General features: G+C 42.2%; 1 protein-coding gene across 2 annotated transcripts in view; it reads left to right on the plus strand.

Moving 5' to 3' along the window:
- The window catches only part of TAF5L (TATA-box binding protein associated factor 5 like), a 196620-nt gene that overhangs the window by 31513 nt on the left and 137397 nt on the right, over positions 1-27710 (plus strand). Inside the window, exon 2 of one of the 2 annotated variants that reach the window (XM_029594170.1) lies at positions 10566-10710. The exons of the other annotated variant lie outside the window; for it this stretch is intronic. Within the exon in view, the coding sequence (XP_029450030.1) occupies positions 10569-10710 (142 nt within the window). The 5' untranslated portion in view covers positions 10566-10568. The remainder of the gene's footprint in view (positions 1-10565; positions 10711-27710) is intronic. 2 annotated transcript variants of the gene reach the window in all.

The raw sequence follows: 27710 nt of genomic DNA on the forward strand, positions 1-27710 counted from the left end.
ATCTAGCTTGATTAGTTAGAGGTAGTAGAGGTAGTAACCGCCGCAATAAGCAAGCTACACCCATGCTTATTTGTTTTTACCCAGATTATGTTATACAGCCCTTATTGGTTGTTTATCTTCTCCCCTGCCGTTGAAGCAGGGAGCTATGCTGGATATGCGTGAAGTATCAGTTTTTTTCTTCTCCCCTGCCGTTGAAGCAGAGAGCTATGCTGGATATGCGTCGAGAGTGAAGTATCAGGTACATTTGGTTTGGGGTAGTAACCGCCGTAACAAGCCAGCTACTCCCCGCTTTGTGAGTGCGAACCCTTTTTTCTTCTCCCCTGCCGTTGAAGCAGAGAACTATGCTGGATATGCATTGAAAGTGAAGTATAAGAATGGAGTGATCAAGCTAGTTGAAAGGCATCAGGAATAGAGGAAGGTGGAAGTAGTAATTTGGTTATTTGGTTTGGGGTAGTAACCGCCTTAACAAGCCAGCTACTCCCGTCTTTGTGAGTGCAAATCCTTTTTTCCACATTTCCTCTTGCTGTTGAAGCTTAGAGTGATGTTGGAGTCACAGTAACCATGTGTATGTTTATTGAATAAGGGTATTGTCTCCAGGCAGTAGTCATCATTCTGGCTAGTCACCTACTCTTCATTGGCGGCCTCTTGACTTTATGGATCCACAGTGTTTATCCCACGGTCCCCCGAATGGCTATGTTTCATCTGTCTGCTTCTTTGGGAGGGACTTAAGACAGCTGGAGAAGCTTTCTTCAGTGATTCACATTTATATGAGGGTACAAAATCCATTTGGTGACTTTTACTCTGCACACTAAGCCAGGCTCAGCTATTTTAGAGTTTATAAATCTTTAACAGCCCCACTATCAGGCCAATGCAGTAATCTGGTCACTAAAAAAAAGCGCACACTTTTAGCACCCAAATTACTTTGCTTTTAACACATGATGCAGTAAGCTAATGCAACTGGAGATTTAAAAAAAATGCACCTAAACTTTCAAATGTTTGGCACAGGCTGAATGCATATTTTCCCTCAGAAAGGGACAAGACATCCCTAATAGGCTACCATTGCCACCACTTAGACGGATAAATCAGTATTTATCTGATTATCTGGCAGCATGAAGCAGCTGCCAGATAGCCACATGTCAGCACTTATCCAGCTATCTGGAGCAGTTCACTGCTACTTAGCTGGATAAAATACGCAAGTGCTGACTTATGTAGCTGTCTGGCAGCTGCTTCCCTCTGCCAGACAGCTAGATGGATAAATCAGTATTTAAGTCGCAGCTGCAGCTATTTACCCAGAGAGTTTGACCATTTTCTTTTTCCTATAACACTGGAAACTTAATTTCAGCACTAAAGGCACGCTGGCCAGATGCAATGTGTCTGCATAAAGGAGTGCTGCTTAAAGCCCTCATTTGCATGGTATTTGCATGCGAAGGTGCAAGCACTCCTTTCTGCATTGGCAGTAAGTTTTGCACCCAGAAAATGAGTGCTCAAATGGAGGCAGAAAGGTGTATTTGACTAAATGCCCCTTTCTACATCAGCCTGTATACGATATGTATTAGGGTGCTGCAGACTTAAATCTGGGAAGGACTGTTGGTGCCCTAAGAGTGGCTCAAGTGATTGCCTCCTATTTACTTATGTGCACTAGCACAGTACCCTGGAATAGAGCTTGTAGCTTAATGGTTTAAAACAGGCTAGTAAGTGGTGCTAACAGCAAAATAAAAAAAAAAAAGATATAAACTCCAGCTGCAGGGGCAAGAGTGAGAAGCCCTCCTACCAGAGAATACTATAATTGGGTGCTCTGACCATACCCTCTGTAGTCTGGCAAGCCTAGCAGCCTGAGTTGGTAATGTTCTGTCTACAGAAATTTCAGTCGAAGGCTCCTTTTAAATGGTAATACTCTATGGATCCAAGCAGGTTTCCACCCTGCAGGCTCCTCATACCTGGAAATGCACCGACAGTGAAGAAAGCATGGTTTTTGTTCTACAGGCTCCTCCTGCTAATGCCCTGGCTGCAGAGAACCAAGCAGGTCCTCAGCTGGTTTATGGAGTATAACTAAGGGTGTCTCAAGGGAGTCTTTGCCCCAGATTTTATTAAGGTGAGTGGCTTATTAATGTTTTTTTGCATACAGGGACCTATATATCTTGGTGTCCCTGATTCTCTCTAAGGCAGCGGTTCTCAACCGGTGTCACCAAGCACATGCAGGTGTTTCGTCACACTTCCTGGTCCCCCCACTGGCCCAGCTGCTCCCCCTACCCGAGCGAAATAGATCTGAGCGGAATGCGGCAGGACAGTTGGAGTCATCAGCACTGGCATGCTGTCTTCTCCCCGCGGCCCGGAAGAGGAAGTGGTGAGCAGCAGATGTGTGCGCGGGAAGAAGAGACCATGCTAGTGTGGTCAGCGTCAGCCTGAAGAAGAGAAGAGGCTCTGAGAAAAACTAAGAACGTCAACCCTCGCGGCCAATGGGGCTCCTTTCTCCGTGAGGGCTGAAAGTGAAGGAGGTTGCTGCTGCCTTTAGGGTTGAAAGTGGAGGAGGCTGGTGCTGTCACTAGTTCGGGGGGTGGGGGGGGGAGTGAGGGAATGAGCAAGCGTGTGTGTATGAGTGAGACAGCATGTTTGGGGATGATTGAGAGCCTGTATATGTGTGTGATATTGAGAGCATGAATGGAAGTGCATGACTGAGAACCTGTATATGTAAGTTTGATTGAAAACCTGTTTGTGTGAAAGAGTGTGTGTGAGAGATCATGTGTATGTATGAATGATTAAAAGCCTGTGTGTATAAGTAAGAGAGCATGTGTCTGTGTGTGATTGAGAGCTGGTTTAGGTGAGAAAGCATGGGTGTAAGCATGTGAATGAGTCTGTGTGTGTAAGCGTGAGAAGACAGACAGCGTATGTGTAAGAGCCTATATAAGTGAGAAAAAGCATGTGTACATGTGAGTGATTGAGAGGAGAAAGTTCCAAGCAAACCATCCCTCCTCCTGCTAATTCAAAACAATTTCAGGGCACCTGGATATCAAACGTTCCCAGGTATGCAGAGCAAAACATTTTTTGTATCCTTATTTTGCATTATTGGGCCTTTGTGTCTATTTTGAAATATCTTATTGCTATCTAGAAATTTTTGATATGAGTTTTTAATTATTGGATATTCCATTTATCAGCTGTTTCTAAATCTGTTCTTTTTGTTAGTATGGTTTTGCTGCTATTGATTTATTTCTTGATTTGTTTTATAAGGACTGGTGATGTTTCTCTTTTTCCTTTGTTACACTGCATACAGAGACCCTAGCTTGTTGCAGTTTCCAATTCAATTTTTGTCTGCATGCTTCTAGTTGTGTTTTCATCTCTTTATTCTTTGTTAGGTGAGGCATTCTGCTGGCGTGTAATTTCTGTGTAGGGCTCTATAGTAGCCTGGCTTGTCCTGTTTTCCTAATAGGAGGTGTATTGGTGTTTTTAAGGCTTGGTATAATATTTTCAGTGTTGCATTTTCTTAAGTAAGGTGTTTACTATTTGAGTACTGGAAATTGTTGCTGTTTTGGTATGGGATGTTTACTATTTATGCAATTTCTGTTCAGACAGAATACAGATATTTCCCTTGTGTCATTCTTAACAATAAAAATAATACTGGGCCTTTATTTTTTATTTCCGCCATGAATTGTAATGAGCAGTGTGTCACATGTGTGAACATGGTCTGTCAGGCGTGTCATGATGGGGGGGGGAAAGGTTGAGAACCACTGCTCTAAGGGATAGCTGCCATCCCCTATGGACAGCGGCCAAGATAACAGAAAAAAAAAACTGTAGAGCCAGTCAAAATCCTAGGCTTTCAGTGAAGCACACAATCTGAGAGATTTACCTGAGGGGCCCTGGAAAAGGGAGAGGGATTTGTCATGAGAGAAGGACAAGCCCATCCTATTACACTCCTAGAAGGAGGAGCTGGCACCCTCACTTTCAATTATTGTACTGAGGATCATATTCTTCAGGACATTAGGAAGCAACCAAAGGGCTTTCCCTTTGCATTGGGCCATGAGGTATATGTCGCTTACTGATTGGAATACCTTGGAAAGGGGGATAAAGAAGGTTTTTGAACAAAAACTACCTCTGGACACAGCAAGAGTGGAATGACCTCATAATTTCCTGAGTTGATGCCTTGGTCCCAGCAGGTTGAGTGAGGCTGGGAGAGCCTTGTCTTGGAACCTGGCAGGAGCTTGCTTCATATTCACATCCAGATATTCCATTAGAACATATAAAGGTCCTGGACGTTGGACAAACAGTCTGTTTCAAGCTTAGCTTACAGCCTAGTGATAGCCCTCGATCTTTACCAAGATCATAGTAGAGGTAGAAGCAGGCCTACAGATGCTGGGCATTAGGATGCACCTGTATCTAGGCAGGTGGCTTAAGGGACAAGTTGGCTCAATGGCCTCCCAAATAGTATTTCATACCCTCCCACAGAATGCCCCTAGTACCCCCAATGGGGGGGGGGGGGTTGTAACGGAGGCCAGCTGGGGAGGGTAGTATGCACAAACAATAGGGACAGATGACCCAAGTGCATGAACTGATACAGATATCTTATTCAGTGGACAAGAGCTAGCTTGGATGCCTCTCCATTGAAAGAGTCTGCAGTCAGGACAAGGCCATAGTAGTGACATAGGCAAAGGATCACTAGTAGCTCATGCTAGGGCAGGAAGCAACCTGGCTGCTTGAATAGGTGGAAGAACATCCTTTCCAGTAGCATGTATAGCAAGGAAGAGAAACAAAAATGTCAGATTCCCCAGCAGAAATGAGCTGGAACCAGAAGTGACATTAAGGCCAGCAGTAATTCAGATAATAGTAAGTTAGCAGAGGTTTCTGCACACAGACCTTATGGACCCAAGAAACAAATCGGAAGCTGATCAATAATGCTGGAAAGCAGGACAAATGGTGGTGATCGGTATAAGCAGGGATTCTTTATTGGTATTTGCCAGACTCTGGCCGAGTTCTGCTCCTGCAGGAGCTGCCTCAGGGGCTACTACAAGAACAATGTTGATTAAAATTATGTATGACAGACATACATATACATTAACAAATGGACATAGATATGTGTTAATACATATAAAATGTCACCAACTAAAACACAAAAACATAAATTAAATAATAAAACATGTATCAATACAAATAATAGTCCAAATTAATATATCAAACCATATGGTTGTGTGCACATATTATAGCAATGCGTGAAAAACATTTGTTACATGACCTTACTACACTTATGGCCGTAATGTGCAGTATTTGTATGTGTGTGTGTGTGTGTGTGAAACCAATGGGTGTGGTATTAGCAAGAGAAAAAGGACTTACATTTAAACAGTGAATACCTAAATACATAAATAAAAATAATGCAAAAATAAGGGAGATACTTCATTTTTATTTGTATGACAAAGCACTAAATTATGACATGGAGCGCTAAAAAATAAATATAAACTACAGACACTAAAACAAATTAAAGATATCTTGAATTGAAACCCCCAAAAATGTAAATAAGAGCCATTAAAAAGTGCCACTTATTGGCAGGTTGACAAACTAAAAAAGTTACCTTTGCAGTTAGGAGTGCAGTTGGTGCATTTTAAAAAAGGAATACCACTGCTGGTACAGTGTGTTTCTGAAAGATAAGTTGCCAACCATAAACATAATTTGGTAAGTAGCATCGAGTGTTTTTGTCACTAACTGCTAAGGTAACTTTTTTAGTTTCTGTCAACCTGCCAATAAGTGGCACTTTTTAATGGCTCTTATTTACATTTTTGGGGGTTTCAATTCAAGATATCTTTAATTTGTTTTAGTGTCTGTAGTTTATATTTATTTTTTAGCGCTCCATGTCATATTTAATTTAGTGCTTTGTCATACTTCAGTTTTATTAATTTTTATTTTTTATTTGTATCTCCCTTATTTTTGCATTATTTTTATTTATGTATTTAGGTATTCACTGTTCAAATGTAAGTCCTTTTTCTCTTGCTAATACCACACCCATTGGTTTCACACACACACATACATACAAATACTGCACATCATGGCCATAAGTGTAATAAGGTCATGTAACAAATGTTTTTCACGCATTGCTATACTATGTGCACACAACCGTATGGTTTGATATTTGGATTATTATTTAATTTATGTTTTTGTGTGTGTGTTGGTGACATTTTATATGTATTAACACATATCTATGTCCATTTGTTAATGTATATGTATGTCTGTCATACATAATTTTAATCAACATTGTTCTTGTAGTAGCCACTGAGGCAGCTCCTGCGGGAGCAGAACTTGACCAGAGTCGGGCAAATACCAATAAAGAATCCCTGCTTATACCAATCACCACAGTTTGTCCTGCTTTCCAGCATAGACCTTATGGAACACAGTGAACACCAAAGTAGGTATTCTGCAGTCATAGTGCAAACATGTACTTGTGTCCATGGCCAAGGCTTAAGCCACTCTAGGTCTCACTATGACCACTTACAGGCCAGACAAAGAAGGTAGTAGATGTCCATGTCTAGTTGGCCAAGAAAGCACTGGTTAATGTATCTAATAATAGTTCCTGTTGGGGAAGCCCATTGTATCTGCCTAAGGAACAGAGGCTTATCTGGCAGATATTGGCCTAATGGAAGCCCCATTTAAGTTCTGTTGATCTGGTCCTTGAAAGGATACACTGGTTGAAGGGAAAAAAGTATTCTACTCTAGTAATTCCAACCAGATTAAAGGTATGGAACTTGTGTCCATACCCCATGTCCAGTTTGTAGTTTATTATTACTCTAGCACAGGGGTGGGCAATTCCAGTCCTCAAGGGCCACAAACCTGTCTGTTTTAGGATATTGCAACTGAGGCAGAGTGCATGCAAATCTTTCTCATGCATATTCATTAGGGATATCCTGAAAACCAGACTGGTTTGTGGCCCTCGAGGACCGGAAGTGCCCACCCCTGCTCTAGCAGGGGCCTTCCCTTTTAGGAAGCAGTTGTCCCATGGATTACACTTCCTACAAGCAGGCCTGAAGAAAGGGCTGGCACTCTTTCGTGAAGATCTAGGTAAGAGCATTTGCATGTGATGAGGTCGAGTTAAAGGAACACTAGTAGTGATGCATATGGAATGTCTTTGAGGAATAAACCATATTTTGTGCCATTAAGCGGCCCAGGTGTGCCCCAGCAGGATCTCAATCGGGTGTTAAAGACCTTGGGCAGAAATCATTGAGCCACTGAATGGACTGCCATTAAGGGCGTATTTTTGAAGACTGGCTTTCTCGAAGGAATTGGCTCAGTTAAGAGATATCTCAGCTGCAGACTCTGTTCTGCTGAAAACTTTATCTAGGAGTGTCACATGGTTCGATTCCATCATTCTTGCCCAAGCTAGTGTAGCCAATCTGTGGGAATTAATCAGAATCCCTTCCAGGTCTCAGCTGAAGGGTTGTCGGAGAAAATTAAAATGTGACAGAGGTATATCGGGTTCTCTTGATATACCTGAAGGAAGTAGGCCACATTTTTACAAGAAAACAAGCTGTTCATAGTACTTGGTGACAACTGAAAAAGTCTAAGCAGTTTCTAATGCCACCATAGCCATAGAGATCAAGGGAATATCATCGGCCTGCCTATTTGTCAGGTTAGCAGCACTGGTAGTGCTCTGGGTTTACTCTGCAAGGAAACAAGCCCCAGCTTGGTCAGATGCCACTTGGGCTTGATAGACCTTTAGTCTGACCCAGTATGGCAAGTCTTGTTTCTAACAGTGGCCAAGCCAGGTTTCAAGTACCTGACAGAATCCCAAGGGGTGGATAGATTCCAAGCTGTTTCTCAAGAATAAGCAGTAGATTTCTGCAACTCTTCTTAATGGTTAAGGCACTTTTCCTCCAGGAACTTGTCCAACTTTTTTTTTTTTTTTAATAAATGCAGTTAAACTAATATCTTTCACCACATCCTCTGGCAATGAATTCCAGAGTTTAATTATGCATTGAGTGGTAAAAATATTTTTCTCAGTTTTAAATGTATTACCTAGTAACTTAATATTGTGTACCCTGGTCTGCTTACTTTTTTTTAAAGAGTAAACTGATTAACATTTACTCATTCCATTTCACTCATTTTATTGACATCTCATATCTCCCCTGAGCAGTCTCTTCTCCAAGTTGAAGAGTCCTAACCTCTTTAGCCCTTCTTCATAGGGGAATTGTTTAATCCACTTTATCATTTTGGTCACCCTTCTCTGTACCTCTTCTAATTCTGCTATATATCTTTTTGAGATGTGATAACACACACACTAATCAAGATGAGGTCGCATCATGGAATGATACAGAGGCATTATGATAATTCTGTCTTATTCTCCATTACTTTCCTAATGTCTAGCTTTCTTGGCTGCTGCTGCTGCAAATTGAGCAGAAGATTTTAATATATTTTCAACAATAATATCTAGATCTTTTTCCTGAGTGATGTCTAATATGGAACCTTGAATTGTGTAGCCATAATTTGTTACTCTTCCCTAAGTTCATCACTTTGCACTTGTCTACATTAAATTTCATTTGCATGGCAGCAGCCTAGTCTTCCTCACTCCCTCTTGTGAACACTATAGATTGGGCACATGGACCAGGGCAAATGCTGCCTTTTGAGGCAAGGATTGGAAAGATGGTGCTGTGTTCTTCCCATCTGGTTTAAGGGATAACTATTGTATCTCCCTAGTGTAATGGGTTGGTCTAGCAGATGAAAAGAAGTTTAAATTATACCTACCTGATAACTTTTGTTTTCCTTGAGTCTGCTAGACCAGTCTAGATCCCACTAGGAAGATGAGGGCAAGGAAAGTCACTAAAACTACTGGCAGAATGGGAGGAATATCTGGTCACTTTCTCCGGCTTCAGCCGCTTGCAACTTTTTTTTTTTTCCACTCATCCTACTGCTTGATCTCACTCAGAGCAGTTTGCAGTAGGTATATAAAAAAAAAAAAAAAAAAAGGCATCTTGGGGAATGTCTAGTAGTCGCCTCACTTTGTCAGTAAGCTCCTGGTATTGGATCAGGACCACACCCCCTTTGTGACCCAGAGGTCAAGAAATGTTTTCTCTCTGAGCTGTGGAGGAAGGAAATCCCTAATGTGATTGACTGGTCTAGCAGACTCAGGGAAAGAAAATGATCAGGTAAGTATAATTTTAAACCATGTACCACACGATCCTATATCTTCATGGGTGAATAATTTCCATAACACTAAAATAAAAATGAATAAACAAAATGCATCTTTCTGCAAAACATAGATCATGCCCTAATTTAGAAATACCAAGAAAATATAGTATCCTAAAAATGGGTGAATCTAGAACGAGAACAGTCTACCCAGTATTTTCTCTGAAAATTTCAGTGAAAAAAAATTCAGCTTTTTCTGAAAAACTGCATGCAATACTGTACTCCTAATTCATCAGGCAAAGCTCTGGGTGATGTCTCCTCAAGACAAACCAACCAAACCAAAGGAAGGAATATCAAAGATTTTGTGAAGCTGATCATAAGGATTTTAGATTTTAAACAGGGCACTATAGCAGACTTTAAACTTAATATACCATGCTATTGGTGGTAATGGAGGGACTATAAAAGTCATAATGATCTCTTAAACAAGCACCTGTTAAAATTGTAGTGAATCGCTGCAGAAAAAGATCCAAATGGTCCATCCAATCTGCCCAGCAAGTTTTACTTATTCCTTTAATTTAATTTTTTATTCAAAGTATCGTAATTGCTGCTGCATGCAAGTTACTCCTTGCCTTCTGTTAAGGACCGTTAACTGCCACTCTGCAGGCTACCCGAATACATGTTTCCCCTTATCTTCACTTCCATTCTTTAGCCATTATGGATCCTCTGTCTTTATCCCAAATGTTTGAATTCCATTACAGTTCTTAGCGTGCTACCTCTACTGGGAGAGAATTTCCTTGAATTTTCCAAGCCAATATAGAGGAAGTTACAATAGTCCAGTCCTCCCAGTAAAAAGGGCTGTAAAACAGTCCTAAAATCATTGAGGGATAAGTAGGATTTCAATTTATGTAACATAATTTATAAGTGTATTTTTAGCAGCAACCTTAATTGAAACTGTGCCGATTAGTGGTTCTCTTGGAGCCCGATTTAACTTGTCAAATGATATGGGGATATCCCAGCCATGCGAGCATATTGGAGGAGAGTTTACCTGGGTAAAAATTCAGACCTGTCTTGCCTAAATTCAATTGATAACCTCTTCACAGCCATTTATTTTACATTACTGTAAAAGAAAAAACAATAGTTTGCTTTGAGATTCTTTAGCCTAGTTTCTCCCTGCCTTCCCCCCCTCCCCCCCTTAGCACAGTAGGGAGGATTTGCAAGGTAAACTTATAAACGTCCACAAAATCAGATTGCTCACCGTTTTGCCTGCGATTAAAAATGTCAACTGAACAACAAGCTAACAACTCTGATTATAACAGTACTGCAGTCAGACACAGTTTATGCCACCAAGCTGCTTGGAGGAGCGGTGGGGTGCTGCACATCTGTAATTGAGGCTGTCGTGTTAGCCTGAAAACACAAATCGGACAGCAGCATGAAGTTTTTGCCCAAGATAATGTTCGTGCATTTCTATGTAGGTCATGAAGCGAGTACGTTCTGAGCAGATCCAGATGGCAGTGACTTGCTACCTCAAGCGTCGGCAGTTCATGGATTCGGATGGCCCCTTGAAACAAGGGCTACGGTTGTGCCAGACTACTGAAGAGATGGCAGCCAGTCTGACAGGTACTTCATCCCATGTGCTATGAATGTAGTAGACTAGCAGGTTCACCTTTTGGGTCTTTCATCTGTAAGCAAGCTATTTAGCAGGACTTTTACTATTAAATATTACTCTGCTAGGGGAGTATTAACACTACCATTTGCAAAATAGCACATTTCCTGTTTGTTCTATTAATATGTATACCGTATATTTCTCGAATTTTTGGAGGAGGTGTGCTGCTGCGTTTACTGTTAAGGACTCTGGTAAGCACGTTCTCTGAGAACAAGCAGGATGGTAGTCCTCACATGTGAGGGACATCAGATGGAGCCCTGATGTGGAAAACATATGTCAAAGTTTCTAGAATTTTGACTAGGCACACTGAGCATGCCCTATACCACGCGTCCGCATGGGGTCCTTCCCCCAATCTTTTTCTGCAGAGCTGTAAGCCTCTGGGTATGAGTGAGCTTACTTTGGCTTTTCTTTGGCCTTGTGGAAAACTTAGTTTCTCCTTTGTGGTTTTTCTCATGGTTCCATTAGAGTCCCTCTTGGTGCCCTCCCTTTCATGTCTCCTAGTCGGGGTTTTTAGCGATTCGGGTAAGTTTCCTTTCACGGTCAATTCCTCTGGTGGCATTGCTTTGGTGCCCACTGGCTATAAATGCCCCACTGCCATAGTCTTCAGTTAATGCCCTTTTTTTGGTGATTTCCCATGGTGCTAGAGGACCATGTTGGTTACGAATCTGCATAAGAGAAACATCCTCTGCCTAGGGACATCGAAATACGGTCAGGGTTGCCACTTATGCACCAAGATGACACCAAAGGGACATCTACTTCGACTCAACAAGATGGCTCAGCTCTTTGGGTCAGACGTCCATGGCATCAGCATCGAAGGACCAAGGAGCTACACCGATGGACACCAAGCCATCAACATCGGCAGGACCATCAGTTCCATCAATATTGCCGGCAGACAGGAGCACCAGAGACCAACCATAGACTATCTCCTCTAGGCCAAAGATGTTGTGTTCCTAGTCGTCTGCCTCAGCACCAGGGAAGAACCGGGCTGAACATTGAGGGAAACTGAAGAAGCACCGTTCCCAGTCTATGCATGGTGCCGGGCACAAGAAGGCGCCGGCTTTCTGTGATGACCGACACCCCCCCCCCCCCCCCCCCCCCCCCCGGCGAAGAATACCAAATCTTCATCAGTGCCGGGGGTCTTTGACTGTCTCCACCAGTCCTGATGGCAGTCACTGATCCACCTCAATCCAAAGAAGATCTGGCTAGTCCTTCTTGACAGTCAGTCTTAGTATTGGCAACTTTCAAGAAGGAGCTGGAGCATAAAGTTCAGCTTGTGGTGGACCGGGAGCTGCAGTTTCGGTCCTGTGGCACAGATGGTACTGGACCCAATGCACCACTTCTAGGGAAGCTCAGTGTACTCACTGGTGCATTACTGACCCAGCTGGCATCTGTTCCCAGGACTACATCTGTGCCCAGCAGGGCACAGAGACCTCCCTCTACTGATGCTATAGTCATATCCTGTTCCTCAGAGGAGGAAGCTCCACAGAGGAAGGCGGAGACGCCAAGGCCTGCCCTCCTCTGTCGCCTACAGTGAGTATGAGGAACCCTGTAACCCCTGAAAGGGGGGGGGGGGTGATGTTTGAGCCCTCCTTAGAGGGCCTCCTTTCAGACCCTTCTCCTCCAGAGGAGCAAAGGAAGTCTCTACCTGAAGACTAGACATTTGCAGTGTTTGTGAGGGTGATGGCAGAAGCCATTCCTTTTCAGTTATTGATAAGGATGCCAGCCACAAAATTCTTGATATCCTCCAATTCATGAAGCCTCCTAAGGAGATTGTGGCAGTCCCAATACACAAGATCCTTAAGGAGTTGCTGCTGAGAATATGAGAACACCCCCTCACAGTACCTTCTGTCAGTAAGAAGGCAGGCTAGGTTTACTTTTGTCTAGAAGGCTGCTAGATTGGATAAGTGTCAGCTACCCCACCAGTCAGTGGTAGTCAGATCTCCCTCAAGAAGGTCAGGCACTCTCACTCATTCCTCTGCACCCCCAGGGAAGGACCATAGAGCGAAGGAAAGTATTTCAAGGTCCCATGCTTATTGCTTGCATTGCTGTCTACCAGCTTTCCATGAGCCAGTACTCAACAGGGAGTCTGGAAGAGTGCAGGAGGTGGCTGAGCAGCTGCCTAAACAGCAAGACACCTTTAAATGTCACTAGTGCACAAGGGCCTGGAGTGTGGTAAACTAGGTTTTTGAGATGGCATTGAGAGTCTCTGCAGCGGGAACCGGCACCCACAGAATGGGGCTGTGGGCCTGGAATCTCCAACAGAGGTACAGGAAATGCTCCCTTGACCTAAAGGGTGCATACATTCATATCTAGATCTTCTCCAGTCACAGGAAGTATTTTCGATTTGTGGTGGGAAACTGGCACTTCAGTACCCTGTGTTGCTGTTCGGGCTCACATCTGCCTCATGGGTCATCTCAAAATACCTGGCCATGGTGATGGTGGCACACCTTCCCAGGCTAAAAGTGTACATTTTCTCATATCTAGACTATTGATTAGTCAAGAGCACATCTCAGGCTGGGGCAGTCAGGTCCATGTACTTGACCATTCAGGTGTTGGAGTCACTAGGGTAGTTATCAACTGCCCAAAGTCCTATCTTGGCCTTTTGCTTCAGTTGAATTTCATAGGAGCCCTGCTAGACACGGCTCAGGTAAAGGCCTTTCTGCTTTGCCGGAGGACAGTCACCTTGGCGGCCATTGTGGCAGAGATTCAACAGAGCCAGCAAATGTCAGCCTGGCATGTGTTGAGGCTGTTGGGCCATATGGCCCAATCTTCCATGTCACTTCCTTGGCACATTCACACATGCACAGAGCCCAATGGCCTCTGAAGTCGCCAGACCACTCAGAGCATCCAGGATTGCATCTGAGTCACTCAGTCTCTCCAGGACTCGTCCTGGTGGTGGGTACTTTAAAATCTGGAACGGGGGATCTGTCCAACAAAGTTGTCCTAATCCAGACTGATAACCGGATGACCATGATGCTCAGGGCCATGTACCTGGCTAGGGCAGAGAACGTGGCAGCAGACAGGCTGAGTCAAGTTTTCAGACCTCACAAGTGGGGATATTCTGCCTCTGGGGAGCACAGACGTTGATCTGTTCGCATCACCCTGAAACAGGAAAGTACCTCTGTTCTGCTGCCTGTACAGGTCAGATGGCAAAACAGCCTCAGACGCCCTTCCTGACATAGGGGCAAGGGTCTTCTATACATCTATTTTCAGAGTCCCATAGTGGCAAAGGCTATCTTGAAGTTTTGAGGACAGGGGGACTGTGATTCTCACAGTCCCTCATTGGCCGAGATAGATAGGTAGGTCTGGTTCCCACTCCTATGGGAGTTGTCCATTAGGAGACGGATCAGTCTGGGGACTTCCCCAAATCTCATCACACAAGACCAAGGCAGGCTGCAGCGTCCCAACCTCCAGACCCTATCGCTCACAGCCTGGATGTTGGGAGGCTAATTCTGCAGCTGCTTGATCTTTCAGAGGATGTCTCTGTTCCTGGTGGCTTCTAGAAAGCCTTCCACTAGAAAGTCCTATGGACTGAAGTGGAGAAGGCTTTCTGTCTGGTGTGAGCAGAAGGGCCCAAAAATCAGGAAGGAAGTCGGTCTAGCAAAGCCGTGAGGAATATAAAACAAAGAAGCCAAAGTCCTCAGAAGTATTTTATTAGAGGCAATATTCCAGTGAGTACCCGACTCGAGGCCTGAGTTCAGCCCAACCACAGGCTGCTTCAGGGTCTATTCATGACAGATTGTCAATTGCCAGGAAACAGTACAGTTATCTCATACCTATCTCATCCATTAATGTGAAATCATTAAGAGGAAGTTTTCCAATTTGTTTATGAAGGCACTTCAAAAGTTGCATAACACAGGTATATTCAGAATTGAATGAAATTGCTCCAGATAAGTGTTATGCTTTAAAACTGAGGAATGGTTGTCACAATGCAACGTATGCTTGACAATGGATGAGATAGGTATGAGATAACTGTACTGTTTCCTGGCAATTGACATAATCTGAGGACTTCGGCTTCTTTGTTTTATATTCCTCATGGTGTGAGCAGAAGGCCCTAGATTTTTTTTTCTCCTGTAACACAAAAAAGCTCCTTGACTACTTTGTATACCTGTCAGAAGCTGGCTTAAAAACAAACTCTGTTAGAGTTCATCTTAGTGCATAACTCCAAGGTATAGATGGCATGCCCATCTCTGTACAGCCTATAGTTGCACACTTTCATGCGGGGCCTGCTTCAATTGAAGTCTCCCCAAGGCCTCCCACTGTGTCATGGGTCCTCAATGTGGTGGCAGCTCAGCTAATGAGAGCACCTTTTGAGCCACTGTGCTCCTGTCCTGAAGTACTTGATCTGGAAGGTTATATTTTTGGTGGCAGACTCTTCAGCACACAGGGTCAGCAAGCTCCAGGCCTTGGTGTCTTATCCACCTTATACTAGTTTTATCATGACAGGGTGGTCTTGCCTATGGCCCCCAAGTTCCTTCCTAAAGTAGTGACAGATTTCCATCTTAACCAGTCCATCTTTCAAACTTTCTTTCCCAGACCCCATTTGCACCAAGGTGAATGAGCACTACACAGTATAGAGTGCAAGTGAGCCTTAGCCTTCTGTGTAGAGCAGACAGAAAGCCATACAGTCCACCCAAACATTTTTATTTCTTTTGATAGGAATAGGATAGGCATTGCTGTTGCGAAACACACTATCCAGTTGGCTAGCATATTGCATCTTCTGTTATGCCCAGGTGGAACTGTATCTTGGGAGTCGTGTCAAGGCTCATTCTGTCAGAGCCATGGCAGTGTTGGTGGCCCACTTGCATGCAATTCCCATGGAAGAAATCCTGCAAAGCTGCAATGTGGCGTTCTCTCCACACATCTGCATCCCATTACTATCTCGAAAGGATGGCTAACACAACAGTAGGTTTGGCTAGTCCAAGCTTAGGTTATACACCTCAAACAGGTTCCTAACTCTCCTGCCTAAGGGCAGCTGTTTGGGTTCAGGTTGTCTCCCCCCTTCGTTACCCGCAGCACTGTTGTGCCCATTGGCACCTGGTTGGGTATCAGTTGATCCCCTTTTTGTGTTGGAGCAGCCTGTAGCTATGGATTCATCAACTAAGGACTACCATCCTTTTTGCCCTCCTGAGAAAGCAGAGTTGCTTACCTGTAACAGGTGTTCTTGGAGGATAGCAGGATGTTAGACCTTAAGAAACCTACCTGCCACGCCATGGAGTTGTGTTTTCCTATTTTTTTAGTTTAATTCTATATTACAAGACTGGAGAGGGACCCCGCATAGACACGTGGTATAGGGCATGCTAAGTGTGCCTAGTCAAAGTTCTAGAAACTTTGACATAAGATTTCCACATCTGGGCAGTATCTGATGTTGCTTGAGGACTAAAATTCGGCTATCCTCTGAGAACACCTGTTAGAAGTAAGCAACTCTGCTTTGTTACACTGGCTTCTGTAGTTTTGATCAAATACATTGGCAATCTGTTAAACTCAATGTTTTTTTTTTATGTAAATTGTTTACAATGCCAGGTACAATAACATAGTACAGAAACTGATGTTCATAACATGACTCTCTTCTGCATCCTACTCCCTCCACCCACTCAAAAAAACTTGCTGAGAATCTACCAAGTACACAGCAATACACAAGTAAAGAAAATGTTTTCTGCATTCTAACTGAGTTTCTCAGAGCTTCACCACAACAGGCTAGACTGAGTTGTTTTAACAGTTTCAATTTTTCAGCCTTTTCCCAAGCTGGCAAACTTTTTTTTTTTTTTTTTAACACCTCTGTATGTTACAACCTAAAACTTAGGGTTTGTTTACTTTTTTGTACCTTTTTGTAACCTAAATTTTATGCCATATGTTGCACCAGATATGCTGTCTGGGGAGTGTTTGAACTCAGAGGCAGAAACATTTCCCTCTTATGTTCTATTCTGGAATAACCCAGATCATAGGATTTGGCACAGTAATTAAAGTACAATTCAGGAGGCACTCCTCTTCTAGCTCATGCTTTTATGAGCTTTCTCCTTCTAAAAGCTGCATTCCTTAGTGCTCGGGTAGGTCAATCCCATTGAGTCTCCATCTGCACCTCTGCCAGCGGATGGAGGCTGCGCAAAAGCTGACATCACGCCTATATAGTTCTGCCCTGACATCAACTTGCCAGTATTCTGTCTCCAACAGATGGTGGACATGCTTTTCCCTTTGGGGAATTGAAAAGGAGATATCAGAAAGATGAGATGTCTATGCAGATTCGCTTGTCTTCTGAGGTGATACCATGCTCTTCCTTCCTCAGAGGATTTAAATCCCTCTAGTTGCATCTCTGAAACCTGGTTGAATGACAAAAGATAATGTACTGAATCACTGCTGCTAAAAAAAAAAAAACACAGCCATCCAGACTGATCTGGGTATCTTCCGCCGGACTAAGCCAATCTGTCCGGGAACGAGGATTGGGTTTAAGCTTGCCCGCAAACTGCAAACACAATTCTCCAAACAGCCGCAGCCATTAGAATCCCATCGGGGGTGCCAAAATGTTGAAACTTTAAAACTCAGCTTCAAGGTGCTGCCCCAAGAACACACAGAGGTCCAAATTTAATACAAACAAATTTTAAGTTTATTTAATATTGAAAGCCAATCATATGAGACCCCTGGAAGACTGAGTGAGAGCTTCATGTGTTTGTTTTTTGTTTGTTTTTTTTTTAAGGTTCTCCCTGTGTGTCTTAGCGTTTGTCAGTGAGTGCTGACTTTTTATAGGTAAAACATACAATGATCCCTAATAGGACTTCATAGAGTATCAGGTACCACGTGTCCTGAGTCCAAATCAGACAACCTATGGCTGGCGCTAACCTTTAAAAAGGAGAGAGAGCAGCTTTTAAACTAGAACAAAGGGGAAAGCCGACAGTCGCTCAGCGCATGGTTCGGAGAGAGGTATTTTCAAAGGATACTAATGATGCATTAGAATTAGGGCATCCCGACAGTGAGGTTCCAATAATAAGAAAAGTGGTCCAAGTGCCTGTAACTAAAAACTCACCTGAGCTAAAAAATTCTAACTTATCCCTATCAATTAAAGCAGAATGAAAATACAAACAAAAAACAAACTTTGAAATGTTTGTATGCTAATGCCAGAAGTCTAAGAAGTAAGATGGGAGAATTAGAATGTATAGCAGTGAATGATGACACAGACTTAATTGGCATCTCAGAGACATGGTGGAAGGATGACAAAGAATGGGACAGTGTTATACCGGGGTACAAATTATATCGCAATGATAGAGAGGAGCACCTGGGAGGTGGTGTGGTGCTTTATGTCCGGGATGGCATAGAGTCTAACAGGATAAACATCCTGCATGAGACTAAATGCACAATTGAATCTTTATGGGTAGAAATCCCTTGTGTGTCGGGGAAGACTATAGTGATAGTATACTACCGTCCCCCTGGTCAAGATGGTGAGACTGACAGTGAAATGCTAAGAGAAATTAGGGAAGCTAACCAAATTGGTAGTGCGGTAATAATGGGAGACTTCAATTACCCCAATATTGACTGGGTAAATGTATCATTGGGACACGCTACAGAGACAAAGTTCCTGGATGGAATAAATGATAGCTTTATGGAGCCGTTGGTTCAGGAACAGATGAGAGAGGGAGCAATTTTAGACCTAATTCTCAGTGGAGCACAGGATTTGGTGAGAGAGGTAACAGTGGTGGGGCTGCTTGGCAATAGTGATTATAATATCATCAAATTTGAATTAATGACTGGAAGGGGACAGTAAGCAAATCCACAGCTCACGTGCTAAACTTTCAAAAGGGAAACTGCTAAAATGAGAAAAATTGTTAGAAAAAAACTGAAAGGAGCAGCTACAAAAGTAAAAAGTGTGCAAGAGGCGTGGTCATTGTTAAAAAAAAAAAAAAAAAAAAAAAAAAAAAATACCATCCTAGAAGCACAATCCAGATGTATTCCACACATTAAGAAAGGTGGAAAGAAGGCAAAACGATTACCAGCATGGTTAAAAGGGGAGGTGAAAGAAGCTATTTTAGCCAAAAGATCTTCATTCAAAAATTGGAAAGGATCCAACAGAAGAAAATAGGATAATGCAAGACATTGATAAGACAGGCTAAGAGAGAGAATTTGAAAAGAAGTTTGCCGTAGAGGCAAAAACTCACAGTAAAAACTTTTTTAAATATATTCCGAAGCAGAAAGCCTGTGAGGGAGTCAGTTGGACCGTTAGATGATCGAGGGGTTAAAGGAGCACTTGGAGAAAATAAGGCCATCGCGGAAAGATTAAATGATTTCTTTTCTTCAGTGTTTACTGAAGAGGATGTTGGGGAGGTACCCATACTGGGGAAGGTTTTCATGGGTAATGATTCAGATGGACTGAACCAAATCATGGTGACCCTAGAAGATGTGGTAGACCTGATTGATAAACTGAAGAGTAGTAAATCACCTGGACCAGATGGTATACACCCCAGAGTTCTGAAGGAACTAAAAAATGAAATTTCAGACCTATTAGTAAAAATTTGTAACCTTTCATTAAAATCATCCATTGTACCTGAAGACTGGAGGATAGCTAATGTAACCCCCATATTTAAAAAGGGCTCCAGGGGAGATCCGGGAAATTACAGACCAGTTAGCCTGACTTCAGTGCCAGGAAAAATAGTGGAAAGTGTTCTAAACATCAAAATCACAGAACATATAGAAAGACATGGTTTAATGGAACAAAGTCAGCATGGCTTTACCCAAGGCAAGTCTTGCCTCACAAATCTGCTTCACTTTTTTGAAGGAGTTAATAAACATGTGGATAAAGGTGAACCGGTAGATGTAGTGTACTTGGATTTTCAGAAGGCATTTGACAAAGTTCCTCATGAGAGGCTTCTAGGAAAAGTAAAAAGTCATGGGATAGGTGGCGATGTCCTTTCATGGATTACAATCTGGCTAAAAGACAGGAAACAGAGTAGGATTAAATGGACAATTTTCTCGGTGGAAGGGAGTGGGCAGTGGAGTGCCTCAGGGATCTGTACTGGGACCCTTACTTTTCAATATATTTATAAATGATCTGTAAAGAAATACGATGAGTAAGGTAATCAAATTTGCAGATACAAAATTGTTCAGAGTAGTTAAATCACAAGCAGATTGTGAAATTGCAGGAAGACCTTGTGAGTCTGGAAAATTGGGCATCAAAATGGCAGATGAAATTTAATGTGGACAAGTGCAAGGTGATGCATATAGGGAAAAATAACCCATGCTATAGTTACAATGTTAGGTTCCATATTAGGTGCTACAACCCAAGAAAGAGATCTAGGCGTCATAGTGGATAACACATTGAAATCGTCAGTTCAGTGTGCTGCGGCAGTCAAATAAGCAAACAGAATGTTGGGAATTATTAGAAAGGGAATGGTGAATAAAACGGAAAATGTCATAATGCCTCTGTATCGCTCCATGGTGAGACCGCACCTTGAATATTGTGTACAATTCTGGTCGCCGCATCTCAAAAAAGATATAGTTGCGATGAAGGGCTACCAAAATGATAAAGGGAATGGAACAGTTCCCCTATGAGGAAAGACTAAAGAGGCTAGGACTTTTCAGCTTGGAGAAGAGATGGCTGAGGCGGGGGATAAGATAGAAGTGTTTAAAATCATGAGAGGTCTAGAACAGGTAGAAGTGAATTGGTTATTTACTCTTTCGGATAACAGACTAGGGGGCACTCCATGAAGTTAGCATGTGGCACATTTAAAAGTAATCGGAGAAAGTTCTTTTTCACTCAACGCACAATTAAACTCTGGAATTTGTTGCCAGAAGATGTGGTTAGTGCAGTTAGTATAGCTGTGTTTAAAAAAGGATTGGATAAGTTCTTGGAGGAGAAGTCCATTACCTGCTATTAAGTTGACTTTTATATAGTAACCACTGCTATTATTAGCAACGGTAACATGGACTAGACTTAGTTTTTGGGTACTTGCCAGGTTTTATGGCCTGCATTGGCCACTGTTGGAAACAGGATGCTGGGCTTGATGGACCCTTGGTCTGACCCAGTATGGCATATTCTTATGTTCTTATACCCTGGTCCCGCCTCCCATATTGAGATCCAATTAGGCCCACATGTCTGCTGATTATTTTCAGTAGGTCTTTGTTCTGTCACTCCAGTCTTTTGATCAGACTCTTAACCTCATGGGGATCTCCAGTTACACTGGGCCCCTCAAGTCGAGATGGTATTCAGTGAGAACATGGCCTGGTCCATGTGTTCGTTGTGACCTCATGACCCTCCATGTCTGAATTCATTCCAGATGTCTCCCAGAAGCCATTCAAGCTCAAGTCAATCTGAGTTCCTTGTGTGCCAGAAATTCCAGTTAGGCCAGAGACAGCAAAGGATTCTGGATAAGCTGAGTGAACCAAAGTCTTCCCCAAAGTCTTCATGTTAGGCTTCCCATATCTCAACTCTTAAACCAAATTTCCAATCCTAACTGATATTTCATTTTCTTAGAACTAAATGAAAAACTGAGGGCTTAATTTTTATTTTTTTTTATACTAATTAAGCTAGTTCCCTATGAAGTGGCAATTCTAAAATCTCCACAGTCAAATTTAGGACTAGTCTATTGTCCACCAGGTATGCTACAAAAATAAGTCAATCTGTGATGAGCAATTTGCCAAGATGTTCCCAATTCCAGACTCAACTTTAATTGCAGGAGACCACCTACATGTAGATAAAACACAGAGAACCTTAGCATGTGAAATGTTCAGAGAATGGAAGCCATGCAATGGTCCAATTTGTTTACAAAGCCACTCACTCATACAGTGGGGCATATTCTAGACCTAACTTTTGCCAGTCCCAGCAACTGTTTAATCATTACTTCTCACACTGTTACCCTGGTCTGATCACCAATTAATAAAGACAGAAATAACCTTCCTCAACTTTTATCTTCAAGAATAAGATAAACAAGTGCTTGCAGAATCAATTTAAAAAAAAAAAATTTTCTCGAAACAAAGCCAATGCTTCTGTGGCATTTGATCCGTGGGATAAGATTTGTCAGTGAAGTAGCTGAAGAACTCTGTCCTGTCCAGTCCAGACAAAAACTATTAAAGAAAGGAATAACTCAAAACCTAAGATACCCTGGTACAATGAGGATCTAAGACACAGTAAACAGACCCTTAGAAAATTAGAGAGAAAATGGTAGAAATGCCCATCTTCTGAATCCATAGAAAATACAAATCTCTTCTAACAAAATATTGTGCGCTAACCAATAAAGCAAAAAGACTTCTATGCTAAACATTCATGGGGCAATATTCAATTCTAAATTACTCTTTGATAAACATTTAAGGACCCATCATCCATCCTGAGAAGCTAACTTTTCACAGGTCACTTGCAATGAGTATGCCACAGCCTTCTTAGACAAAATAGATAAACTCCAATTCCCTATCTGTTCTCTCACAAAATCACATGAAGATACACATGGCCTGGTTTCGTGGTCCACGATCAACAGAGCAACTAATCTTGAAATCAAATCATTGCTAAAATTAACCCTTCTAGTCACCCATGTGACCCAATTTCAGCCAGTTCTTTGAAACAAGTGCGCAGTGTAATCACAACCTTAATTAATCTCTCTCACAGAAGGAACTGTACCACCTGGGTTAAAGCAAGCTGTGTAAAGCCAATTCTGCAAAACAAAACCTCTCTGCATCACTATTCAATTATTTATAAGCTCCCACTGTATAAATTACTGGTGGATTTAGGGATTACTTTCTTCTTGTATGCTGACAACACACAGGTCTACATTCTGTTCTCCAATCAGTAGAAAAAACAGGATCCACACTTTTTAAACCTATATGAAAGCAATACAACAGGAGCTATCTAAACTCAAACTAACATTAAACCCTAAAAAGACTGTAGTCATTTGGTTAAGTAGAAACGCTTCAATGGCTAAATCTAGGTAACTTTCAAATTACTCCCTCAAATCAAGTACAGGATTTAGGTATAAGCTAGATGAGAACCTTACTATGAAAAAGCACATCAAATTTAATACAGGCTACGCCAAGTTGCATATATTACATTGGTTAAAACCTCTAACCGGTGAGGACAATCATACTGTATTGCAAACTCTAATATTCTCCAACCTAGACTACTGTAACTCCTTATTACTCAGTCTCCCTGCAAGTATCCTTAAAACCATTACAACTATTGCAAAATGCATCAGCAAGACTTTTTTTTTTTTCTTAGAAACTAAGAAATGTGATCACATTACTCTTGCAGATTCTCTGCAATGGCTGCCAGTACAGTCCCAAATTTATTTTTAAAGTGCCAAAGTTAATATACAAAATCATTCAAGTAACACCAGTATGATCGGCGTAACATTGCAGCAAACATTAAGATCTCAAAATAAAGGAGTATTGACTGTTCCCACAATACGGAGTGCACATCTGTCTCAAGAGTGTGTTTTCCATTGCTGGTCCAAAACTTTGGAATTTTCTACTCTGTTACATTTGATAACGGGAAAAATTTAAAAGAATACAGAGAACTGCAATAAGATGAGAAATTAAATTGAAGCATAAGGAATACATTTAATGAAGTATAGTAAGAACTTCAATACAACGTACTTGTCTAAAATGTGAAGTCTGTGGGGTTTTTTGTTTGTCTTTTTATATTAAATGTTCTGTTCTGCACACCCTATGCCCTTGACATTTAGTTAATATGTATTGGAACATTCATTTGATGCCTGGTGAATACTACCTCTGTAACTCGTCCTTATGTGTCAATCCTAGCTAGTTACTTTTGTAAACCATTGTGATCTTTACAGGGGATGACACTATATAAAATGTCTAAAATAAATAAAAAGCAATAAGCTCAAAAAACATAAGGTGATTAGAGCAGCAAACCAAGGGTGGAAAGTTGTGATGCAAATGCCTGTAGTCTGGACAATAAAATCCCAAACCTGCAGGCCCTAATGGTGGAAGTGCACTTGGATATCTTTACTATTATAAAGACATGGTTCTCAGTCTCGTGATTGGGATATAGCCATCCTGGGCTATAATTTAAGGAAGGACAGGAAAGGAAGAAAAATAGTTCTTTGTCAATGATATTCAAGCCACTGGAATGCAAGGAACATGGGGTAGAGAGAGAAGCATTATAGGCTGTCCCAAAAAAAAGAATATGGTGCTTCCATTTACATCACTGGTCTTACAGGCCCCTGATTCAGTCAATAGAGCTGTGCAGACATCTGGTCAGACATCCAAAAGGTGGGAAAGAAGGGAGACTTATTCAGAAATTTTAATCTGCCAGATGTAGATTGGCGTATCCCTTCTCGGGAATCTACAAGAATATGAGAAATAGCAGATGCCCTTCAAGGAGCTCTGCTCAAACAAATGGTAATGGAACCCATGAGGGAGGGTGTGATACTTAACTTAGTACTCTCAAATGGTGATAATGTTGCTGTCTGTGTAGGTCCCCACCTGAGCACCAGTGATCATCAGACAGATAAAGAAGTCACACGAAGGCCTGAGTTTTGAATTTTAAAAATTCTGATTTTGGATTCCAAGGAAGTGACATCAGCCGACAGATGGCTGCTTGAGTCACTTGCTCTGCATGGCTTGGAAATAAGTGGCGCTTTGTATGAACACACTCTGAACCTCAGAAAATTAGCAATACAACATTCCAGACCATGGCAACTCTTGAAAAGCGATAGGTTTTTCTTAAGGATTTTTACCAATGCCGCAGCCCAATTAAGTCAGACTGTGGCGGGACTGGTGCGTACGCACTGGATAAAGCAGCTGATTTGAGACAAAGCACAGACCCGAGGGACCGACTAGCAGAGTTCTTGGCCTGATTCAAGGATTTAAATTGCAACATTGCAGTAGTGAAAAATGAAATACATGTTGCTGTGGGAGAGCTACGCCGGGATGTGGATGATCTGGGACAGTGCTAGATCACAAATATAGGCCAGAGGAGCACATTGAAGACGTGATGCAGCAAGCAAAAGATCTGCTGCAGCTAAAGCAACTGAATGATGAGCTTTCCGACAAATTGGAAGATCTTGAAAATTAGATCTCGAAGAAATAATATAAATCAGCGGAGTATTCGAAGGCCGTACAGATTAACACTGGTAAACAAAGTTTGTTTTATTTTTTTCCTTCAGGCTTTTTGGTGTTCCAAATAGATTTTTTTGATGCTGATCACAGATATTACTTCGAAATTTGTACATTACATAAGGTTTTTGAGGAAAGGCCAATTTTGTGTTACAATCTCACGTACATATATTTTCTTGCTGGACAGTTTGTTTTTTTTTATGATTTTTAAAATTCATGTCGTATTTTTGACTGCCATAAGCAACATAACATATAACAGACTAACTTTTTTTTTAAAATACACCAAGAAACTCTGCATGATCATGCCAGAACTTGCTTGGGTAAGCCCTAGCTCGGCTGCAAGATTCCAACTTGTTTCCATGACGACGCATAAAAGGTGTTTGCCCACAAATCCGAGCTGTGATGGCTAGCCACTTTGGTCTTCTGCAAGGTACAGAACGTGTTGCGTGGACAGCCTTCAAAAGACTGTTTAACTTTCTAGGTAACTATAAAGCAGCAGACTATGTCAAACAGGCTGAAAATCTGCTCCAGAGATACAAACTTATGAAGTGAAACATGTCATTGAAGATACATTTTCTTCATTTCCACTTAGACTTCTTCCTAGACAACCTTGGCACTGTGAGTGACTAACATGGTGACAGGTTTCATCAAGACATTGTCAAAAGGAAGAAATGGTATCAAGGCAAGTGGAACCCCTCCATGCTGGGTGACTATTGTTGGATTCTCATCCGCGAAGCGTCTAACAGTGATTACAAATGAAAATCTGCGGCAAAACATTTTCAGTTTTGTTTTCCGGTGCCAACATTGCCATTATAGCTTATGCCGCTACAGACATGTAAAAATGCTTAATGTATGTAACAAGTTTCTGGCAAAATGTACATGATACAGACATAATAAATTCATATTTATGTTTAGTTTGTTAAAATCTACTTGTTTCACCGAAGGTTGTGGAGGAAACAAATGTTCCCAGAAATGTGTTTGCCAGTGTTATGGACAAGACTGTTCAGGATATTTGTGAGGTTATATTGGCATTTGATTCCATCAGCCCTATGGATGTGGAAGTGAAAGCAGACAGGACCCATAGATCACTGGGTAGGATGATTACCAATAAACCCAGAGATACAATAGCTTGCCTCCATGACTTTCCAGTCAAGGATGAGATCATGCAAAAAGCAAGAGGTTTTAAGGAATTTATTTCTTGGAAAGGGATGAAGCTTCAAATATTTAATGACATCTCTGCAGTCACCTTACAATGACCCTAGAACATGAAGCAAATTACTGATTCTTTGAGAGCTGGCAATATCAGAAATGGCTTTACCCTTTTTAAATTTTTTTTTTACCATAAGTGGTCAATTCCTACAGGCTCGTTCACCGAAGGAAGCTGAGTTTCTTGCGGAAGAAGGGTATTGAAATCGGTTACTAAGGCTGAGAGCCGGTTCATTATAAGAAACAACCAGATGGTAGAGAATTGGTAAGGGAGGAAAGAAGCTGAGATGGATGAGCTCTCCCAACAATAGGGTCACTGAGGGTTTCTCGGCCAAAGCCAGACCATTCCTGTGCTCTGCACCATGCATCGACGGGGATTGATGCTTCTTTAGCTTCCCTTGATGCTCAGCATTGGTCAACCAAAGTACCGATTTATCAGAGGAGCCAGATGCCTTGATTGAAAGGGAAGAGCTGAGCAGAAGCCAATGTCTCTAACATTTTTTTGATGTCAAGGGAACTGAAGACCTCCTTGATGTCAACGGATCAGTCTTCCAGTGCCCTAACATACGTTCCATCACATCTAAGCAGCACCAGCATCCTTTTTCGGGTCATCTGGGAACACTGGCAGCAATCCCAGATGTCATGCAGTGCCAAAAGCAGATGAAATCTATCATGGGGATTTGTGATGGATGTAGTCCTCGTGCATCACTGGAACCTAGAGAACGTCTACTCAAAATAAATAGGATGCTCAATCAAAGCAATGAAGCAATGTGACAAAGCGATGATGCCCTTGTATAGGTCCTTGGGAAAGCCTCACATGGAGTACTGTTCAGTTCTGGATCCTTTAGGACTTGCTGTTGATGTGGGAGAACCCCCCTCTCTGTGGCTGTGATTGATAAGGTGGATCTGGTCGCATCCAAAAGGTTCCCAGATTCGACAAGGGTCAATGTCCCCACCAGTCAGTGGTGGTTGAATCCTGCTCTCAGAAGGTCAAGCACTCTAGGGCCCATTCCTTTGTGCCCCCAGGGAGGTGTCCTAGGGCCATGGATACTCTTGGGAGGAAAGTGTTCCAGGGCGCCATGCTGATTACCTGCATAGTGGCCTACCAGCTCCTTATGGGTCAATAAACGCGGGACATTCTGAAGCAGGTGCAGGATATTGCCGAGCAGCTTCCTCAAAAACAGCATGACTCCAGTCACTGGTCACAAAGGGTCTGGAGTGTAGAAAGTACAGGATCTAGGTGACCTTCAATGTTTTTAGGCGGTATTGAGTCTGTTATAGGGATAGGGGCCCACTGATCTCTTAACCAGAGGTGCAGGAGCAAGTTGCCAACCTGCCATGTATAGGAGAGAATATCTTCGGAGATCATATTAAGGATGCGGTGACAGATTTTTAAATCACTAAGCCACACTCAAACAGCTCTCCAGTCCTGCTCCTGACCCAACCACCTCTTCCAGTAGGTATTCAAGATCAGGGCAGAGAAGGTATTTCTTCTGCCTGAAGAGACACTATCCTTTGCCCTCTGTCCTGTACTCAGCAGGTCCCATGCAGCTGCCCTAAACAACATCCCAGCTAACACCTCTGAGGTTTTGATTTGACCACAGAGCATAGCACAGATCCCTATAACTGAGCCAAGGGATTTTCCTGTCGGGGGCAGGCTGTGATTCTATGCAAACTGATGGCTCAGTGTAACATCTGA

Source organism: Rhinatrema bivittatum, chromosome 3 (assembly GCF_901001135.1).
Source record: "Rhinatrema bivittatum chromosome 3, aRhiBiv1.1, whole genome shotgun sequence".
Classification (NCBI taxonomy): Eukaryota; Metazoa; Chordata; class Amphibia; order Gymnophiona; family Rhinatrematidae; genus Rhinatrema; species Rhinatrema bivittatum.